This window comes from Rhipicephalus sanguineus, chromosome 2 (assembly GCF_013339695.2).
Source record: "Rhipicephalus sanguineus isolate Rsan-2018 chromosome 2, BIME_Rsan_1.4, whole genome shotgun sequence".
In the NCBI taxonomy this organism is placed as follows: domain Eukaryota; kingdom Metazoa; phylum Arthropoda; class Arachnida; order Ixodida; family Ixodidae; genus Rhipicephalus; species Rhipicephalus sanguineus.
This window is the reverse complement of record NC_051177.1, coordinates 173,301,332-173,323,372: the sequence shown is the minus strand read 5'-3', so window position 1 is coordinate 173,323,372 and position 22,041 is coordinate 173,301,332. Positions and strand designations below refer to the sequence as shown.

The 22,041-nt window shown below is 46.9% G+C and overlaps 1 protein-coding gene across 1 annotated transcript; it reads left to right on the top strand.

Moving 5' to 3' along the window:
- Nucleotides 1–11,548: 11,548 nt before the first annotated feature.
- On the top strand, nucleotides 11,549–13,414 carry LOC125757518 (uncharacterized). Its single transcript, XM_049413098.1, has 2 exons — nucleotides 11,549–11,666; nucleotides 13,213–13,414. Exons 1-2 carry the CDS (start codon nucleotides 11,550–11,552, stop codon nucleotides 13,408–13,410), a joined length of 315 nt encoding a protein of 104 aa, XP_049269055.1. The 5' UTR covers nucleotide 11,549; the 3' UTR covers nucleotides 13,411–13,414.
- Nucleotides 13,415–22,041: the final 8,627 nt, after the last annotated feature.

Genomic DNA, 22,041 nt, shown 5'->3' with positions numbered 1-22,041 from the left:
GCCCCTGCATCATCGTATTCCAACTCACCAAGCAGTGACTTACGCGTTCTGCTGGGGGCCCTTTCTCGTAGCCCGATTTCCCGATCTGTTGCCGGATTAGCGGTTCTTTGTTCGTGTATATGGAGTGAGCGTTCGGCGCGACGCCAACCTATATAGTTGACGTAACTTCACGTCTAAAAGAGGACACCGCTGTATTGTATAGCGATCGTGCACGTAAAGTTTGTAATTCCAGTACGCACACAAGAAAAAGCACGCAGCGAGCGCACAACGCGCAATACATACATCACGTAGTCCGATAAAAACAACATAAGTTTATTGCCCTTTCCTTGAACGACACAGCCTCTAAAAACGTACGATGCCTTCGGCGCATGTTATGTACGGCGCGTCAGACGCCAAAAACAAAAGTTCGCGTGTGCTCTGAGTTGACACAATGAGTAAGAAGCAACAGAGCGTACATCCGAGAGCTTCGCATGCGAATACCATGCATGAGTGATCAATGAAGCGAACGTGTACGTACACATGAAAAGTGACACCAGGTACTTTCCGCAGTGCACGCGATTTGCACCGGGTATACGCAACCATGCGCAACAGCTGGGCATTGCGTAGCTTTCCTAAAGAACACACACGAGGAGCAGCATGCGTGAATCGACTGCGCCGCGGCGCCGCTTGCACGGCAAAAAAAAAAAAAAAAAGAGGCTCGAATCGCGCATGCGCTTGCAAACGACACGGCGGAAATCGCGAAATGTTTCGAGCCTTTTTCGCTAGGAGGCGATGCGGGTGTTTGCGATGTGGAGGCTTCACGAATGTGACGTCAGGGCCTCTCCTTATTTTTCCTTCCTCCATGGCCTGGAGTGGTCCGGATGGAGTGCTTGCCTACAGTGGCTGGCTGCCACGCAATGTGCAGCACACACACCACAGTGCGCTGAATCCAGACCACTACAGGCTTCCCGGTTTACTGCCGTGCCCATCGCTTTGCCGCGTACTGCATGCGCTGAAGCACATGTTGTTGGGCTAGTCGGTTCATGTTCTTTCGGAAGCCACGGAAGTGGCTATTTCGCTCAAAGAAAACACAAGGGGTGGGTTAAGGGGCGCTCCCCTTAACCCTCCCCTTGTGTTTTCTTTGCGCGAAATAGCCACTTCCGTGGCTTCCGAAAGTGCATGCGCTGAGTGTGTCGCCACAATCGGAAGAAATGGTTCACCAGAACTCGCCGGTGCGCACTGGTGCGATTCGATCAAGATGCCATCAGTTTTCACCAGGCAAGAAAACTGCTAATACATTTTGGCAGCACTGTGGTATCCCGGGCCGGCGTTCAAGAATGTCAACACCTGCGTGTTTATGTACACGCACTGCCAGCAACAGCGCTCGCAAAAGAGTGATAGCGCCCGATAGTAACCCGCTTAAGGATTAACACTGCGCTGGCGTGCCGCAGTGACACACACCAACCACTCACAAAAAGGAGAAAAAAGATATAGGGAAAAAACGGGAAGACGGCTGTTGCTCGTAGACATGCTCGCCTTTTTCCTGGAAACGTAAATAAGCTACATGGTATACGCTCCCTAAATTATATGATGAAGCATATAGTGCGTATAGTTGTTTCGTGTAAGACAAAACAAAACACATTATCAGTTTCCTAATAAGAAAGAGGGTAAAAAGAAACAGAAATTCAGACATTGCATTGTTAAGCTCTTAGACTGTAGGTGGGATAAGACGCATGCCAGGAGTCTCGCAGGCGTCATTCCTCGGTGTCAGTCTAAAAAAACTGCAAGAAAACAATTGGCGTTCACCATCGCTTCAAGATGATTTAAATTCTGTACGGCATTGGAAAAGCTAGCGCTGCACTGTCCCCGTAGACCCGTCCAATTAGAGCACGGGTGTTTTCTGGGTTTCTGTCGCTTTTGGCGCCAAACCAACCTCTAATCGCCAAAGTAATGAGCACTGCTCCTAGCCTACTTGGTCGTTGAAATAATATTGTACCGCCTGCAAACAAGAAGGCTGCTTTTTCACCCGCTGCCTTACCATCTTGATTACGAAACTTGGGAACTCTCTACTGTCCTGTGTGAAGAGCATACAATGCTGCGTGCGATACGTGAACAAAAGCACCATACCAGTGCGCGTCATTATGTTCCCTATAAATTGTACGATTGTTCAGTATACGTGATATCTTTCGACACATCGTAGGCAGGAAAAATAAAAAGGAGCACACATACACACGGCGAAACTTAATTATGTTTGACATGTCTACCGAACCAAAGAATTTATTTTTTTCCGAAACGTTACCCGCCTGTTCTAAAAGCTTAGATCGAGAAACTCTTCTCCTGACTGTCCGTACGCTTCGAATTGATTGTATATCGCCCGTATCTAGGCAAGCGAAGCCTTTGCTATTCAGAGCACGCCACAGTAAAATGGGAACGTAGTAGTAGGCCATCACCTGCAAAATGCAGCGTTATCTCTAACACACGCAAACAGGCGGGTACGTGGGCGCACGCATGCACCGACCCAAAACTGCATGCGAGGAGGTAGGACACTTAAATACTCACGCGTAGAAACAGCTGACATGGATATGCTCCTCCTGTAGGAGGGTAGCGAATTGGGCGAGTTGGAAAATGCTCATGATGGTTAGCGCAAACGCGCCACAGACGAAGGAAGAAGAAACAACGACACCTCCTATTTACACGCATGGTTGTAAGAGTAATGGACAGCTCGGCGTCTTCGGACAGCTTCCAATATTTTAAACAATAAAGGGAAATAATAGATACGTGAAGCAGTACCATGCCAAAACAGCCTATGAATACCAAAAGTCTACGAATTCTAATACCTAGGTGCTGACATTCCGTCACACAAGGACCAGAAACTGAACTACTCTAGTGCGCTCCTGACTTTACTTTCATGTTCGTCGCTTAGTTTACAAGTGTCGTATGTATTGCGTTTTGTTGACAGCGGATACCGCGCCTAATTACTATTCCGAACATTAATTTTATCGCAGATGATCTTTGACTTGATAAAAGACCTCAACGACAACGTCAATCGGCCCAGCTATATCATCTACTCATACCCGTTGTTCGCTCCGAGTAATTTTGCTGCCTTCGGAGACATATTAAGGTAAGCAGTTCACAATTAAGCCCAGAGCATGACACACCTTTAAACAATATTACAAAGGTTCATTGTGTAGCAAATAACGAAAGCACGATTTCTTTCTCCCTGCTTGAAAGCCTTTTCTAAAACAGTGGAAGCAGTTACCATGTTCACCAGTTGTCACAACGCTAATGACAGCATTGTTATTTGAGCGAAAGTAGGTGATAGTCACCCCAGCAACTGCAATCGCAGCGACAACAGCTCATCACGTGCAGCAGCGTATCGTATCTGTAGCAGTACTCAGTGCCCATAGCCTCTGTTTGTCCTCCCTTAATTTTGTGACTGTGAAGGAGGCAATCCTGGTGACTCAAGGCGACAATCGAGCGAGATTATTCCGATCAACGTTTCTTGCGCAAACTTTACAAAAAGAACTGAGAAGGGCGATGAAGGACGTACCAAACACATCAGCGCAACCTAACCACTGTTTATTACGTAGGTGGACATGGAATATATACAGCGACCACCCGCGTGTGCAGAACTGCTCAAGCTACCGACGCCCCATGTCCTCGTTTATCAGCTCGATTTCCGTCTGGCTGAGCGCTATAGACGGCGCGCTTACACACGTGCCCTGTGCTGCCATATTTATAGTGAAGGCTTTGACCACCTCTCTTTTCATCTGCTTGTTCGACCTATACACAATTTCAGTTTTTTAAAACACAGGACTGCACGGGGTATTAAACAGCTGTTAGTTTGCGCTGATGTGTTTTGTACGTGCTTTATCGCTGTCTTCAATTGGTGTTTGTAACGTTTGCGCAAGTAACGTTGATCATGTCTAACCAACTAGCCCATTGTCAAGTTTTTCTTGAGAAAGTTATACAGCCTTTCAATGGCCGGCGTTGGCTAGCTCGCAATCAAGAAATGTTGTATGGTAAAGACCTAGCCGGCCCAGGGACATAGGTCACGGAAGATGCACTCTTAATAATGCGACAAGACCTGTGATACGAGAGTGATGATATGAATATGAGGCCTCAATAGTGCAATGACGAATGGAGTCATGCGATTGGCAAGAATGGTGATCTATTTGGTGGGGCTAAATTGACGCAAGTGATTCAGCAGGCTAGCTGATGGCACCATTTGGTACTTTTGTGTGACACGAGAGACATCATAAGGTTAAATGAGATGTGGGTATGCTGTGAATGTGCACTTATTTACCGTGGACGTCCAGCATGTGCGTTTGTTTCTGTATTTTATGATAAATAACAAAACAAGGAATATCTCTGGGACCAACACTTGAACAAGGGCACTTGTCTTCGCTAAGACAGCAACTGAAGCCAATGCGTTCTGTTGAATAACAAGTCTACATGTAGGAACATTCACACGTTTCCGTTAAACTGCACTGTACAATATTGTATCCAAATTTACAAGTTAGGACGTAAGCAGTAAGTTTGTAGCTGCTGTGCTTGCGCCCCCCTTGAATTGCAAACAATGTTCAGAATCATCAAAAAAGTATTCAAACATATTTGTAAGACAGCACAAAGAGAACATACTGCAAGATATCTTTCTTTATCCTATTCTGCGCAGAAAGAAAATGTGACGCGGAATACTACTCATGCAATAAAAGCCTTGAGAACTATTATTGGTAAAATAATCCTCAGTGTACTATACGCATATATCTAGAGCTTTACTGGAATAAAAAAAAAGAGTTGGCGGCAGAGCTACCTAGCTTCACAAAACAACCCAGTACGAGACACCACACTGCAAACAGAAGATGAATAATGTAAACTTATGAAAAATAAGATTTCTATTTGTGTTTCGTCGATTACAGCGTGGCTTGTGACTCCGTTTACCATGCCAAGATATTGGCACAATTTAGGGAAAGTGGTGCTCCCCAACACGATATATTTGAAATAAGAAACATATATATACACGGGACAGGAATGTCTGAAGACAAATGTTTATAACGGAAGTTAGTTTAAGGCTGTCAAAATGTGTCAGGCAAACCCATAGGCTGTACTCCAGCTCCGTATTTAAACTTTGCCGTCTGAATTTTATTCCAGGATCTAGGGCCACAAGAATTGTGACTTAGAGGAGTGGCAATTGCAGCAACATGGGTAACGAAATTGCCATATACAGACAAGACTACAATAATAGCACGAAATATAAGATGTCTAGAAATACAAATTCTTTCTTGTGTCATTGCATACGTCACCTTTCATTTTCTGTGTAATATATCTGACGAGCAAAAACCATTGAATAAAAGTTGTTAGTGCGCAAGGTCGTTGTTCCCTTTCGTGTTCTTGTGTCAATCGTCTCAGTTCATCTATGCAGCGCATAGTTTCACTACGCAATGCAATATCAACCAGCCCCAGTGGAAGCAATACTAAAAGCAAGAAATAAGCGGTCGGCCTGTGCATTCTTCCGGGCGAAATTGTGCCGCGGCGCGCTTTCACTTGAATTTCGACACTTCGTCTCAGCGGGTTACTGTGTCACGCATGCCAAATCAGCTGGTCTAGGGCACATTCAGCGTGCTCGGTTTCAGTACTCTCCCTCTTGGGGTTACGTTGTGAATTGCGTGCCGTTTATTGGCGATTTGAAACCACTGGGATGCCGCAGGATGTGACGCCCAACAAGAGTACTGTGCAACTCCCTACAGCTTCTATCAAGGCTAAAAAACAAACCTTTCCTCAGTTTTCGTGAATAACATTAGCAGCGCCAAAGTGTCTTCAATGCGTCGTATAACTACTCTACGAAGAGGAAAGGAGCCTGGTGGTCATTTTTTTATTTAGAGACTGCACTATATTGACTATTATGCGATGTATATGTTCCACGCTACAGCCACTTGTCTGGTGGAAGTTTCAATGGGTTCACATATTGCTATGGTATTATTGGGGTGTGTGCGCTGAATTCAGTACTACAGAACAATATTTTGCAGCACGTACTCATTTATTATGTTGCAGCGCTACTCCGGTGGACATATTTATCGCTGAAGGATATCACGCAGAGGAAGACATCGCTTACGACAGATGCCGGATGATTCCACCCACCCTTCTGAGCAAGAAGCTCCTCCCACCCGACCTCTACTTCGAGTATCCCGTCCGCCTTGTAAGTAATTCCTTCAGTCACCGGGCTGCATTAGCGCCAGTGTTTTACGTTTTGTAGCCTACAAAAACTTTTTAACAATGTAGTGCAATTACAATAAAAGATTTAGAAATTTATATATTCTTTTACCTCTCGGTGGCAATGATCAGAGCCGTTACGAGTCAAGAACAATGCCATCATTGAAAGAGCTGCTTATTGCAAAGGATCCCCAAGAAATGGCAACGCATATGGCAACGCATATGGCAACGCATATGACACTACTAAGCACTGAGTTAATTGCGGCTATGTATTCCAATATATGATGGCTAGAAAGGCGGCACGGGAGTGCCGTAGAAGACACACTAGGTTACGCAACACAGAAGACCTGATAACAAAACTTTGATTCGAAACAATAATGGGCTTGCACACAAAAGAAAATATCTGTTGCTTTAGCAGGAGTCCTAACTAGGGCATTTGCATATAATGTACATGGCGGAGGAGGATCTACAGAGTTGAATTTTCTGTGTTCGATTTCTTTATAATATATTAGATTCCAATGAGCATCCTCGAAAAAACTTGCAGTTCTTTCCGACAACCGGGAGTATAAAAAAATTATGTCGCGTGTGCCAATCACACAGTTTCACTCTGGGTTCAAATTAGTTCCCTGTGAAGCATGATACGCGTATCTTGACTCGCCTTCCTCTTGTACATGCTCTTGTCATGATTTTTAACAAGAACGTGTTTTATGCCGGGGTCCACCAAGACTTTCATGACGTATTTTCATTACGGAAATACTTCAACAAAGTGAAGGCCATCAGATGGCAAAGAGAAAGCTCCGTTGACAGGAGTCGGACCCATGACCTCTCGGTCCGTGACCGATGGCTGGTGGGCGTTTAGCCAACTGAGCTACCACCAAACACATAACGGAGGCTACATGACCGCGCCTTTTATCTCGAACACTTTGCTCTCACAGTGCTCTTCGACAGATGGATGGATGCTATGAGCGTTCCCTTTATAACGGGGCGGTGACATCTCACCAGGCACGAAAAAGAAAAACAACTTCCTTGCAGTGGCAAGTAGCCCCGGCAACACGCCGTTGCTACAATCGTCCTATTTGGCGCATTTCCAATAGGAGAAACGTAATTTCGTAAGCTTAAACACACCCCGATGTGGCGGCTTTAGCCCACGCCTCGCTCATACTTTCACGGGGTCGTAACGTCGACGATTACAGTCGGCGTGTCCAAGATGAAACTGTTTATTTGGCTGAACTTGTGGCCAGGAAACTGAAAGTCAAACTAAAACATTAAAAACTGTACACTGATAGCAGTGAGCAGAGCGTCGGCCGTCGAACAACTCATCATGGCTTCGACGCGCCGTCTTTTAGACATCATGCATCGAACTTTCCAGCCTTATGACTGGTGGGTGCGCAAGCTTTGGAATAATCTTGACTATTCGCGTCACGTGCGCAATCTTGAAAACATGATTTACTACAATCTGGAATGTTCCCAGACGTTCTGGCGCGGCCCGCGCAAGATAGCGATCACACGTGCAACGGATCAGTTACAAAAACAACAAAAGAATCGCGCGTGGCAATATCATCAATCCATATTGAAAAATAGCTCTCCCATGCTCGCCTGGCTGTCGCACCGCCTCAGTGAGAATTAACAAGCCCGGCTAGAGGGAAGACGCGACGCTCGTCGCGTTTCTCTGCGCGTTTCACGCCGCTTTGAAGGAGTGCATATCGAGTATTTTGTTGATGCCATATTTGCGCGGGATTCACAATATGCGGTGTCCAGGTGTATGTTGACGCTTCTGCTACCGCAAGGGTAAAATCAAGATCATGGGTGTTAGTCCTCGGTAGGGAGATATGCCACTAGGCGTCAACGTGGATGCGTCCACATCAAGCGGTGCTATATCTCTCAAACAACAATAGACATTATACAAGCTCTCATATACCCATGCACTGTAAACAATCAACTACTTCTGCGACGACACATTTATAGCGTATACCGATTCCTATGACTGGGGATCCGCCATTTTTTTTATCTGTTGCGGGAATATGTATTGGAGAAAAAGCTTTAAGCAGCAAATACACCACCACCTCAGAAAAAAAAAACATATCTCATAGATATTGTACATTTTTGCGAAGGCATACCAATATTTCTCCATTTTCAAGCGAATCTCAAGATAGTCTCGCACAAAGAATTGCGTTGCGTGGGGTCTACTCTTTTCCTCGCGTGAAATGTCCGGAGTTCAGTTCGTGATGTATCATTGAGAACGTGCCTAGCTTTAACAGCGAAGCCGTGATAACCGGCCATAAAATGTCCATAGTCACCACAACACTATCATCATCGTGAACAGGTATGTGCCACAGAAATTTTCAAATCCCACTACTCACCGCTAGTCCATTAAGAATGAAGAAGACAACAGTTAGATCAAGAAATGGCTATCATCACGGGTATGTGCAACAGAAATTGGGCAAATCCCACTAGACAGCACTGGTCCACTGAAAAAACATGAACGGGTACGTGCCACATAAATTAGGCACATCCCACTACAAACCACTAGTCCACTAAAGATGAAGACAACAGATAGCCCAAGAAATGGCTAGCATCACGGGTATGTGCCACATAAATTGGGCATATCTCACTACAAACCACTAGTCAACTAAAGATGAAGACAACAGATAGCCCATGAAATGGCTATCATCACAAGTATGTGCCACATAAATTGGGCATATCCCACTACTCACCACTGGTCTACTAGAAATCAAGGCAATAGTTAGCCCAAGAAACAGCTGCGATGCGACGGCGGCGAGACCTCGAGTACGTACAGCGAGAGAATACTAGGGAACGGGAAAGGCAACGACGGCTGCGAGAAGACGCCGAAGCGATGGAAGTCCTACGCCAACGATGACGTGCCCGCAGGTCTATGAGAGGTGGGAACGCTCGGTTTCAGCGCGTGCTTGTCTGCGGAGTTTGGCCATCCGTGTCGTGTCTGTGACATTTTGTCGTTTAACTCCAACCTCTCTGCGCTGACAACCAACCTAGAAACAACCTAGCTAACCTAGCTCAATCCTTTCATCAGCCTAGAAGCAACCACATTAGACTTTAGAATCGTCCAGTTTCCCTGTTTCAAGGCTTACGCGACTTATTGGAAGCCTCGGCATATTTTTATAGCGGAAAATTGATGGCGAATTCCGCGCGACATCACTCGATGCATCGCCATATTTAACTGTCTCTGAGAACCAATTTTCGTGTTGCAGTTCCGGCAGAGCGATCCTAGAATCCTGATCAACGCCATGTAGTAGGTATCTTACTGCGAGTAACAAATTGTTACCATTTAGAGTCTACACAAATATTGAGAATTAGGGTAGTATATGTCATAACCCGCGTTTGTAGCATTGTTAAAAGCCCGAGTTGCTGAACAAAAGCGAAATGGGCTGCAGATTGTAGGCATGTGCTATATGTGCGAGATATTATCATTTGCATCTGCCTATAGAGAAAACAAAGTGTTTACAAGATCATTTATCATGAAACTGAGCCCCTTGGTATACAAAATGTACAAAATGCAGAGTAAAGCATTGGAAAAAAAATTATTTTCAGAACTTCTAGCAGAGAAGCCAAGCGTGGTAATGATTCTGCCCCAGATGAGTGCGTTGTAATCGTTAATTCAACGCACAATTACCACATATAAGCCTGCACGTCAATGCCCTTGAGGGAATTCGATCTGTCTGCGGACGCGCGCGCGCACCGCAATCTAGATAAATAAATCGATTCGCATGCTCCCCGTGTGCGCGTTTATTTTACAATCCAATAACTTCATTCAACTACTGTAGGAGTGTCTTGGCACGTTGCACCCGCGACCGTACACTTAAGGCATGTCGCGCCCACGAATGACCGACAGGTATGGGTGTAGCCGGCAATGGACGCGCAGAAGGAAAAGTAGGCGCTCCCACTAGTACAATTATTTTACTCTGTTCATCCTAATCGCTTTCGGAACATTAGCCACATATCATGACTGTGTCCGTGTTCTAGATGAGTGTATGCTTACCTACAAAAGATAAAATCACTCTACAGCAAGGAATAATCACAATCCGCCTTGAAGGTGACAATAGTTTTTATCGACGTCTTCTCAAAAGCTAGTTCAGATTAGGAGTCCCTCAACATGCTTCAGCTAATGCAGTTTTGTCAGGTCTGTTTTATTAATAATTTTTACCATCTATGCATCTTTTGTTTCACACCTGTATATAGCACCGTACTGTAAAACCTAGCTGCTTGGGTTGGTTCGCTATATATTATGCCTAAAACAATGAAGATAGCCCTCAGTTTAAAACAAAGCAATAATGTCGCAGGTATGCCATAGGGTCCTTCAGTTAAACTGTTAGTTTTTACATATGTCATTGCTGTGCAGAACTTCTTACTTGGATACTTGAAAATCAAACGGCAAAAACATGACAAATGTGTTTATTCAATAATGAAATACAGGCGGAAAAATATCTTGATGGCCTCTTCACACGACTATGGATTTGGTAACACTCTAGCAGTTTTTATCAATACCAACTGGCCTTGTTGTTTATGTTTAAAACTCTTTTAAATGCGATTGGGCCTTGAAATGCATAGTGAGGATAATTGCACTTCTATGACCATGCTTATAGCGCATTCCCAAAAACTCTGTTTCAGCCCAGTAAGGGCGACCCTAGTCAACATTATTTGCATTAACCGGTGCTGTAACTACGCTAGCGAATACAGTCGGTCAGGACCCCAGTAGCGGCCATTTATTTGAAAAATGCGTTCGGTGAAGGATGGAGGGAATGTACGTTAAAATATTTTATTGCATTGTGATACAGCAAGCAGCGCTCTCATGCTCATGGGTGCACTTGTGCTTACGCCACCCTGCTCAATAAATGTTGCACAACTTGCACTATCCGACACATGTGAGCGCTCTAGTGACAGTGAAGCAATGCGTCATTGTACAGAACGGTTACCAAACTTTCGGTCGTACAGTATCTGTGCGTAGTTTCGGAGCCGTCTCAACCATGTAAACATTTAGCCGTCGAATGTGCCAATTCAACATCCCCCTTCTCTGAATACACAGGCCAACACAATTTGGAGCATGACGGTAGACCCGCAAGCGTGGAGTCCCAGCACTTCGTTCGCTGTATCAGTTGGCATGGCGGGCCGTTGGTATAGGCCACAGAAGAGGGGCAACTACCAGCTTGGGAAGCCTTGCGAGAACCTACAGCGCTCGGACTTACAACAACAGGCATCGGGAATTGAGTTTGTGAGTGCACCATTCGCCACCGTTCTGCCTTACTCCTCAACATGGAGATTTATATGTTAACATGATTGTCGCTAACATGTGAAAACTTGATTTCATTTTCGAACAGGGATGCAGTATGCTAAATTACAAAAACTCATTCAAGGTAGACACGAAGTTCCAGGCGATGGTCGGGTACGACGAGGGCGAAGGCTGGCTCTTCACGTTCGACACAGCCGAAACACTTCGGAAAAAGGTCAGGGCGTTCTCTGCTGCGGCAACAGTGCACACACGCTTACGGTGTTTTTTCATACTCTACCTTGTTTACTTGAGCATTCGCTCCCCATGTGCTACGCGAAGCAAACAGTCACTAAGGCCAAGTGTGTATATTATTATTAGGCCGGAACCGAGATCGCAGTCTCGAATACAATATGGGTTGTGTCATTTCACCGTGGTGAAATACAGAAGTGCGTGCAACATGAGTTGTGGGTATCGTAGTAGTCCGCCGATGGCTAAAACTGATGAGTAGCTATCACCCTGCATTTGCTCGTTCTAGCCACTGAAAATGAAACCGAAACCCGTCATTTAAGAAAAACAGTTCACCAATTGACTGTTGCGATCATTTATTTTTCGTCCTTGTGAGCATTGTATTCGTGGATATGTGTTAGCCTTGTTGTCATAGGGACAAGAGAACAGGCCGCTAAAACAGGAGGCAACAAACACAAGGTGTATTAAGGCGAAGAGCAATAATCATACAAGCAGACATGTGCTAGCGAAAACAATGTTGGCATTAGTAGCGAGATCTTTATATATGAGAAATATCTGTCATGCACTTCGTGTAGCCATCGTGGCATACATGGTACGCAAATTGCATATTACATGAGGCAGATGGAATTCGCTTGAGTGTACTTATTGTCACACGTTGTCATAGCAGCTGGGAAACAGGCGTAGATACTCAAGCGCAAGCTTGCGTGTGGCTATTCTTTTGCAGTATCTTTACTTTTTAGTTCACACTTAGCAGCAGTTTACCATATAGACTGATGCCTGCACAATATAGGGTAATTAATGAAAATGTCTCCGTTTGAAATGCCTCGGCCTGGGCCTTCCATCAACCGATGTCTCTAGGTTTTTACCACTTTTTAAGTAGCGACGTCTGCCTCTTCTCCCGACGTCCCCTGACTTGCAGCCGGCGTCTACCAGCATGTAATTCCTACACGGGAAGATTAACACAGCCACGCATATTTTAGCGGTGAGAATGCGAACCCGATGCATGGCTCTCTGCCATGAGTGAGTTGGTTGGTTGTAATGCTTTATTATAGTCACGTAAGGAACGGGCGGGGTTCCCAGTGCGGTACCCCACTGCCTTGGTACCGAAGTCCTTGCTCGGGCCACCAGGGTCTCTTGGAGCCCCCGGCCGGGGTTGACAGTGCCGCCTCCCACCCATCTCTACTGAAATCATTGAAGATACCTGTTTTGCATGAACTGCTCTGGCACTCTCATACCATGTGGTAGACTAGCTCTGTTAGTGTTGATTCAGTTAGGGCAGGATGCACACACAATGTACCTCATTGTCTCACGAGGTTGTGTCTGTGTCTCTGCACTAAAGGTGGTCTTAGCGAGGCTAACAGCTGGAAGAACTTTAGGAGGAACATGGCTACTGTGAATACGCGTCACCTAAAGATTCTTCGGCGGCGCATCAATGGTTGTAGCTGCTTAAAGAAAAGGAGAAAATAAACAAAAACTAGATGCTTCTGTGTAAACAAACTCTTAATGGCGATCCTTCCGCGATTTTTTATTCGCAGTTGTGTGAAGCCAAGAGCAACGTGACCGCACTCAGGCTGAACATCGTCGCTTCCAACATTGGCTCTGAGGACTACACAAACAAGTGTGGATTCGGATCGCTGTCGCGGCTGCGCATGCTCAAGGCCCTGTCCCTCTTCTTCGCGCACAACTATACTTCGAGTGCGGAGAAGTCAAAATGCCTGAAGGTCAAGGGTTAGCCAAGCGGGCAAATGGAATAAAAAAGTTTTTACAAAATGTGTACGTCTTGCACTGAGATTATTTTGCAGAGGAGCTCTTTTAGCCGACCAAATGACGGTGCGAACAATGGCGGCGTTGGCTTTCACTAGTCACGGGAATAAACACATCGTGTAGATTTAACTAACCTAACGTCGTATAGCCCAGCGGACAGCGGAGGAAAACGAACAATCCTCAGTGATGGCTTGCAAAGAAATTCAAAGCTGGGAAAGTACAGCACGGTTTAGCAGTGTTTAAAGGAGTTAAACATCCCCACCCACCATCTCGCCTTTCACCGAGGAGAGATGAAATGATCACAAACATGATACCACCTGTGGTCGGCGCGGCTGGGCTGTCCCTTGCCCGGCTCCGCTCTACCACCTGCGCCGCCGCCGCCCCTCCTCCGCGCGCGTCTCCCTACTCCTCTCCGCTCGGCTTTAGGAAGTGATGATTAAATAATTCACATTCTTAGGATGGATATCATATTAACGGAACTTGCATGTCCTCGCTGGGCGAGGCAGTTTGCTTTAAATGCGTTCCTATTAACTTTATTGGGAGGTGTCCTAAAGGAACGCTCTATGTATTCTCTTTAACAGAGTCAAAGCTTGATGATGATACTGCAGATGCTGAAATTTCTTATATAACCTGCTAGAGCTTTCAAGAAACACGACCTTCTCTTCCACTCCCCTTTCCTTTCTCTCTCTCCTCCCTTGTCTAGACACGTCTCTTTCTCTATGCTTTGCCCTTTCCCACATCCTCTATAATCTCATCTATCTCGCTTTCCTTTCACTCTCCTTGCTAAACTAATCTTCTCTCTAACCTATACATTGCTTATTCTATGCTTTTCCTCATCTCGCTATGAAATTGCCCCCTCCTGAATTGGTTATGCTGCAAACATACACTCACGCGCTTACAGCGTCGCTGCCCGATGGTTTTCGCGGCGTGGAACTCGCTGAATTTTATCTTAACCATCGGCGAAGCTTATTGCTTACAACTTCTCCACACAGAGATCAGTGAACAAGAAGCCGTTACAAACAGATAGCATTTCATTAACACTATTTCCAACAACCTTCTCACTCGAAACCTTAGGCTCTGCGTTGCGCTACCACGTGGAAGAAAACGTGCATAGCCATAACGCATTGTGAGGTGAGAGCTGGCTTGTGTCAAGAACATATGGAGATCACTTAGATTGGCCTGACTTGCACATTCCTTCTTCGCGGGAGTGGCACAGGAAGCCGCCCTTTGGAGTTATTACAAAACGATTCGTACATATTTCGATTAAATAATGCTATGCATAGCTATATTGGTAATAAATGCGAAGCATTTCTTAGCGAATGTTTCGCGCTTTGAGCGTTTCTATCTATCTATCTATCTATCTATCTATCTATCTATCTATCTATCTATCTATCTATCTATCTATCTATCTATCTATCTATCTATCTATCTATCTATCTATCTATCTATCTATCTATCTATCTATCTATCTATCTATCTATCTATCTATCTATCTATCTAGCCGCCTACGTCTCGGTGCTCTCATGGTCACCTCTTCAACTTGGTGTACACCATAATTGGCATGGGAGGGTAATAGGATTTGACGAATGACTGTCGAGTCATTACATGAATAGCGTGAAAATCCTGTCGCGTACGTCGTCAAACCCTTGCCTCCAGACACCTGTGGCACATACCCGTTTACCACGGGACGCGGCGTACGGGTATGCGCCACAGGCGATTGACAAATTATATCTACCGAGAAACGGCGAGAACAAACATTGGTAACTAAAATGCGAGAGCGCTAAGAAAAACCGACAACGGCAGCGCTGAACCGACGACTAGAAAGAATGAAAATTAGGATCCCAGCAGGAATCAGACCCAACCATTTTGCGTGGCAGTCAGGTTCTGTACCACAGAGCCACGCCAGGTATATAAACTGCTTTCGAAAAACAGGCTTTGCAGGCTGTTGTGCGAGAGCACCTGAGTGAACGTGGAAGCGGGTCAACACCTGCGACTAAGGAAAAGGCCATATCACAATGGACTGGTACCTGATTTAAGGCCTTGTCGGTCCGTTGTTAGAGAAGTCGCCCCAGCCGACTGGATCGAGCTGGCAGGCTCTGTTCTGCTATAACCTGCCATACCTGCTATAAACGTTGTTACTGTTTCGTAAACTTTTGCCTCCTTGATCTTAATTATGCTAAGGCTTTCATCAACACGCAAACCCCATTCGTAACAACGGTTGGCAGCGCTGGGATACGCTACCCTCATCTCATCGTTGGACAAGATGGGATACGCTACCCTACGGTTGGATAGCCGGATCGGACCCCTGCAGGCTAGAGGACGACCACGACACCGCTCGACAGCAGCCACGAGTTCGACCAGGGTCAGTTAGTTTGGTTGAGTGAGTGCCCGACATTTACTGCTCATTTCGCCAGACCTCTCTAGTACAGGCAGATACTTGGAGTGAGTTTTGTGTTTTTAAAGACGATAGTCTTTCTTGGGGAACTTAAACGCAGAAATTTTGATCTGTCTTTCTGTCTGTCCTTCTGTCTGTCTTTCTGTTTGTCGGCACGTCCCTCGATTCAGCGACTCGGCCAAAGTTGAACCACTTGCCCAAGGGCCAGCCATCGTGAACGGCTGACTAGGTTCATACTTGTGTACATTGTTGATCAAAAAGCAAACATTACGCATATCTGAGGCGCAACATCACTAGGTAGGTATTAGGCGGTGTGTTCCTTTAACAGAAAATACATAGATACGCAATTTTAAAGACCTTGATGGTATGCGTTTAACGTTGAGACAGTAACGCGTTTATTAAAAGATTGCCACAGCTGAAGCGATCAGCGGTCCAAGCCGAGCAAGCGCGAGCGCCAACAACAACCGTCTTCGTCTTCTTCTTTCGCAGGCGTTCTTGTCTGCGCCCTACCATGTTACAAATTACTCCCCCGCGGAAAAGGAGCCATCCTGGCGACCTAAGGAACAGGTACAACTGGTGGGTCATAATGCGGCTTCAGTGGATCGACGTGAACAGTCTCGCAGCCGCGACGACGGCGGTCCGTAGATGATTGAACAGGCTCAATCATATAGTTAACTGGGGATGCTTGACGTAGGACGCGGTAGGGGCCTTCGTACTTAGGCAGTAGCTTTGTGGAAAGGCCGGGAGCGGAGGAGGGAACGCGAAGCCACACCAACGTTCCAGGCGAATACGACTGAGGAGGGAGGTTTTCGTCGTGGCGGTCCTTCTGGCCCTACTCGCCCTACAATGTTACAACCCTAGTTTCTTAAGGGGCGCTGAAAATGCGACTGCGCTGAAACTTGTCTTCCTCCGTGCCCTCTGCACAAGCTCATGTTGTGTTTCGGTTTCGGTTCAGTATTGCATTGTACGAATGACAGGGGGCGCCGCTCTGACATTCCTGTTTACCCAGGCGACGTGTAAGTAAGAGAGTTTGTGGAGAGTACTCGTTGAGTGCGGACGTTTCTTCTCCTTCGGCGCATCGCGCCAAACAGCGTGTTCGGGCTGGCCGGCGTCCCCACCGGTCGCGTTGGTCACCGCCTCTCTTCGCCTGCCGCTGCGCCGGGACTACCAGCCCGCAACACAGCACTCGTGTTTCCCGACGTATTGCCAGATGGCGTCCATATCTCACGCAGCGCCTCTTCTATCGTCTTTAGACGACATTTGCAGCGAAGCACGCAGATACGCGGCCAATTTTTGTTTGATTAACTTTACTCATTTTAAACCATGGTATTAGTTTAAAGTAGGAGTAAATTTTGTAGCAAAGCATCACTAGGAAGGAGATCACGATGGGGAAGTACTTAGTGCAGGACCTCCTTGAAATTTCTGAGGACTTAGGCATTTTCACCGGCTCCACAAAAAGAAAGAAAGCGATTCTCGAAGTCACGCGGGCGGAGACCGTGACCGTCGATGATGCTGATGAGAGTTGGGAGCCGATTTGTGAGCAAAAGCAGGAGGCTGAGAGGCGCGAAAAGCGGGAAGCATAGGAACGCGAAAGGCGCGAAAAGCGAGAAGCGGAGGGACGCGAAAAGCGCGAAGAGAGACAGGATCGGGAGCAACAACATGCTCTTAAAATAAAAGAGCTTGATCGTAAAATTCAGGCGATTAAGTGGCAGCGAGCACCATACCTACTCAAGATCTTCGAGACAGGCGATAACATTGTGTCTTTTCTCGTTAAGTTTGAACAGGTCTGTGAAGATGTTGATGTTAGACAAGACCTTTTGGTGAAGAGGCTTCTCAGGTTGCTCCCGTGCCGGGTCTCATCTGCTTTGGAGCGCTTATCCGCTGAGGAAGAGCAAGACTTTGATAAGGCCAAAGATACCTTCTTTCGCCACTTCGCTGCTTCCGGTCCTGCTGACTGCGAAAATCGGGCACTAAAGACAGCGCCGAAACGAGTCGGGAAGCGCAAGGACTCGAGTGCCGTCGCAGGGCGCGTGAGGATGAGGCCTATCGTGAGGCGCTTGAGGATGACGCGCGTCGCAAAGCGCTAGAAGCGGAGACCCGTCGCCAAGCGCCAGAGGCTGAGGCCCTTCGTAAGGCGCTTAAGGGCGGCGAGGCGCGTCGCTAGGCGCTTGAGGAGGAAGTGCGTCAGAAAGCGCGAGAACAAGAGATACTTCGCATCGCGCGAGAATCTGAGGCGCGTCGAAAAGCGCAACAGGACGAGCATCGCCGCAGAGAACAAGAGGTCGAGAAGCGTGGCCAAGAGCGAGAGGCTGAAGCACTTGGAAAGGCGAAAGCGGACGAGGCGCTTCGAAAAGCGAAAGAGACGCGAGAATAAGAAGCGCTTCGCGTGGCGCGAGAGGCTGAGGCGCTCCGCAAAGCGCGTCAGCCTCTCGCGACCAAGAGGTCGAGAAATGTTAAGACGCGCTAGAGGCTGAGGCTCGTCGCGAAGCGCAGGACACCGAAGCGCGTCATAGTGATCAGGAGGCCGACTTCGAAGGCATGAGAAAAGGGGCTATCCACGATAGGATAGATCACCAAAAACTGAGGAGAGTTCTCTAGGCGAGCGTGTTAGCATTAAGGGCATCGGGACTCACGCTCTGGCAGAGGCACGGGCACCTAGCGACGACCCCGAGGATGACCTAGTTGAGCCGCCTGAAGTTTTGGCGGTGATTGTCGAAGGCAGCGCACATAACAGTACTAGTGCCGAGGCTATGAGCATTGCGAGCCCATCCGACAGGAAGAGGCGCCGGCTAAAACGGAAGGCGAACGCGAAAGCGACGAGTGGCGTCAAACGCACTAAAGTGGCTAAGCACAATGACGTCATCTCTCGAGACGCCAAGTTAAAGGCTAGGCTTGAGATCACGAAAAGGCCCACCAAGAGAAAGGTCACGCAGGAGATTCCGAAAAGGCCTGCTAGAAAAGTCTCAGGTTGAGACTCCTGCGGAAACCGAGATTAGGCGTGAAGCGCGTCGCGAAAAAAGAATTTCAGTGAAATTCAGACGCCGAAGTATCCCCCTGGTCTCATCTTTTTCACTGCAGAGTAGAGGCAGGAGCGCACGGAGGTGTTGCGTACATCGGAATACCGACCCCACCGTGGCTAAATGGTGACGGCTTAGCCCGGAGGGGTACAATGGGCAAGCGATGCCCTTTGTCAGAATCGGGAGACCGCGGGTCAAAAGTCGCCGCTACTGAGCGCGTCGGACAAGTTCGTTCTTTGTCCCTTTGTCGAGACCGGACGCACCGAAATCTGTGGAATGCGCGTGTCCCCACAGCTCGTCTGAAAGGACGCCGCATGCAGATAAGCACAGTGTAACGTCGAATACTAAGAATTTACATTGTATTCAGTGTGGAAGGGATTTGCTTTGATAATGTTTCGTCGCCTGCCGATGAGGAAGGAATGCAGCCATGTTTTGTAAATTTTTACATTCCTCTTCATCGCAGAAGCAGACACTGAGATATTTGTTTGTTTACTTGTTTGTTTTCTTAATATTTAGAGGCATAACCATAAGCGCTCGTGTGGAGAGCTGTGAGTTGGTTTAATGGAGACATAGGCTGAATGTTAAAATCCTCTAAGATACCTTTCGATGTGTTTTGCAGTATACGTGTTAGTAAGCACGTCAGTATGTGTTTTACTTTTCTACATTGTTTTGTGTTTTACGCGTGTTTGATTTTCAGTTTTACTTCTTATGTACTTAGAAGTGTTTCGTTTTCTTGAAGTAATATTCCTTTGCCGGGTGCATTTAGTGAAAGCGTTTAGCGAAAGGCTCATTTCGGTATTTCGAACGCTTGCGAGTGGCGCCAAGGCACACGATGTGGACGCGCCTGGCGACGTGTTTGTAGTCTTAGGGGCAAAATTAGGTCATCTTCAGCAGCTTCGATCGTCTTCAATCTGCCGATGTCACTATTGAGGATCACTCGCGAAGAAACACTGATTGGTTTTAGCAGTGTCACATACTGACAGTTAGTTAAAGGTTCGTCCGTACTTTGGTACTCTTCCTGAGATACGTTACTCGTGCTGTCGTTTTATTAGCTTAGCGTATTCTCGAGGAAACGTTTTGATTTTTTGGTGGTCTGGCGGCTTGATCAGCATTTAGAAGATGCTTGCTTTGTCCACAGTGCTTTGGCTTTGTGTTGATCATTGGTAGCTCCAGTGAAACGTTGCAGGGCCGGGAAAGTCACCCCAAGTTGAAAGAGCGGTACGGCCACAGTTGACAACAGTCAACCAGCAACCCATCATCCGAGCTAAGTTTAACAGCTCGAACTCTGGATGCATTGTCTTACGGCGGGGGTGCTGTTGTGCCAGAGCACCTGATTGAGCGTGGAAGCGGGTCAACACCTGCGGCAAAAGGAAAGGTCAACACCTACGACTAAGAAAAACGCCAATACCTGCGACCAGGGAAAAGGTCACATTACAATGGACAGGTACCTTATTTAAGGCCGTGCCGGTCCGTTGTTAGAGAAGTCGCCCCAGCCAACAAGGTGGACCTGGCAGGCTCTGTACTGCTACAACCTGCTATACCTGCTATAAAGATTGCTAGTGTTTCGTAAACGTTTGCCTCCTTCATCTGAATTAAGCAAATGTGCGTTCTTCGGCAACATCGGCTCGCCAGCCTCCCGGCTTTCACCAACATGCAAACCCCATTCGTAACAGTGGTGGCAGTGGTGGAACGCCACGACCCCGCATTCCTCGCGGCGCACCCGAGAGGCTTACCCCATTCCTAACAAGGCGTGGTATCGGTGCAACGGCAATAGTGGTTGTGGTGCTTGCTATCTAATTTTACAAGAAAGCAATAAACACTACATGATATTCCGACGATGTGTACTCCTAAGATACAGGCGTCATATCTGATTAACGTCTGTGGTTCCAGTGTTGCCGCCGCTTTTATAGCAGTGTAATAAACATTACATTTGTATTCCTATGATTCAGCAAGCTATATTGAAGCATTGCTCGACCCCGGAGGGACACATTCACGAACTTAACGTATGATATTCGCATCACCGCACTACACATAGTTCGCTAGAACGACGCAGTGTCCTCTTCATTAGTTACGAGGCTGGGCGATGGCCTCATGCTGACCGAGGATGATGCCAGATTGATCGACAGCCGCTTTGTAGACTAGGCTACGTAGGCCACATACACCCAGGTGGTCTACGAATACGACAAGCGCCATCCACTGATGTTGGTCTACGTAGCACTATCCAGGCTTTCCATCCTCGACGGCCTATACCTTGCCAACGCGGAGGGTGATTTCAGGTTCCGACATGTCGCCGGCTCTATCGACGGAAAATTTGTCGACGAAATGACCGAGGTAGCCACAAATTCCAACAGCTGTACAATACCTCATACATCACTACACATGAACCCCTCGTCACCGTGATCACGACCGGAACCGATAAGTCATGTCCAGCTTCTGGTGCTCACTCATCACGCTGATGATGACCTTGTTCAATAACAGTCAAGAACTACTTCCACAAATGCACACGGGTTCGTGAAACGTGCACGCGTTCTCCATCATAAGGGACAAGTATAGGCACTACATATCAGCTAACCGCTTCTGGTGTTGACAATACCCACGTTACCGCTGGCAGAGCTACACAACTCTAAACAACTGGTTATATTACACATATGGGGCGCTTCAACATATATGTGTGCGTATAAAATTTACACAAGTCTCTAGCGTTATTTTATAACGTTTCTCTCAGTAAAAAAATTACGCCACAGTCAGCTTCCCGCCGCATGCTTCGCATAACATACACTCCCACGGTACGTGGGATCTGCCTAATTTCCTATTTTTTCTTTACTGTGGTACTGGAAACAACGAGAACGCTCCGAGAGTGTGAGTATGTTCATATAAAAGCGTCCCAAAGAATTCAGAATGGAAAAATAAAAAAATACACCATCTCCCACTAAAGCGAACACATGTGGGGATGCGAAGCAGCGCATGGGTCGACTAAAAGTTCCGTCCATCGCGGGCACCTTAACGATGTCAACGCGTCCTTGCAAGTGGAGCACACCATTATTTCACTGTGGTTGCTGTTACTCAAACCAAGCTCTTGTTGTAGCACGCAATGCGGGTGCATTGCGCGTCTGCAGAAACTCGTTCCCCGACGTCATAACGGGATTACTGAGACAGTGTAAGGGGGAGAGGGCACAGCGCCTTACCCA

What these genes read in the sequence shown, in the direction of transcription:
- LOC125757518 (XM_049413098.1), top strand. Translation starts at nt 11,550, where the DNA reads ATGCTAAATTACAAAAACTCATTCAAGGTAGACACGAAGTTCCAGGCG. An exon ending in CCGAAACACTTCGGAAAAAG is followed by an intron (nt 11,667 to 13,212) that starts GTCAGGGCGTTC and finishes TTTTATTCGCAG; the next exon opens with TTGTGTGAAGCCAAGAGCAA.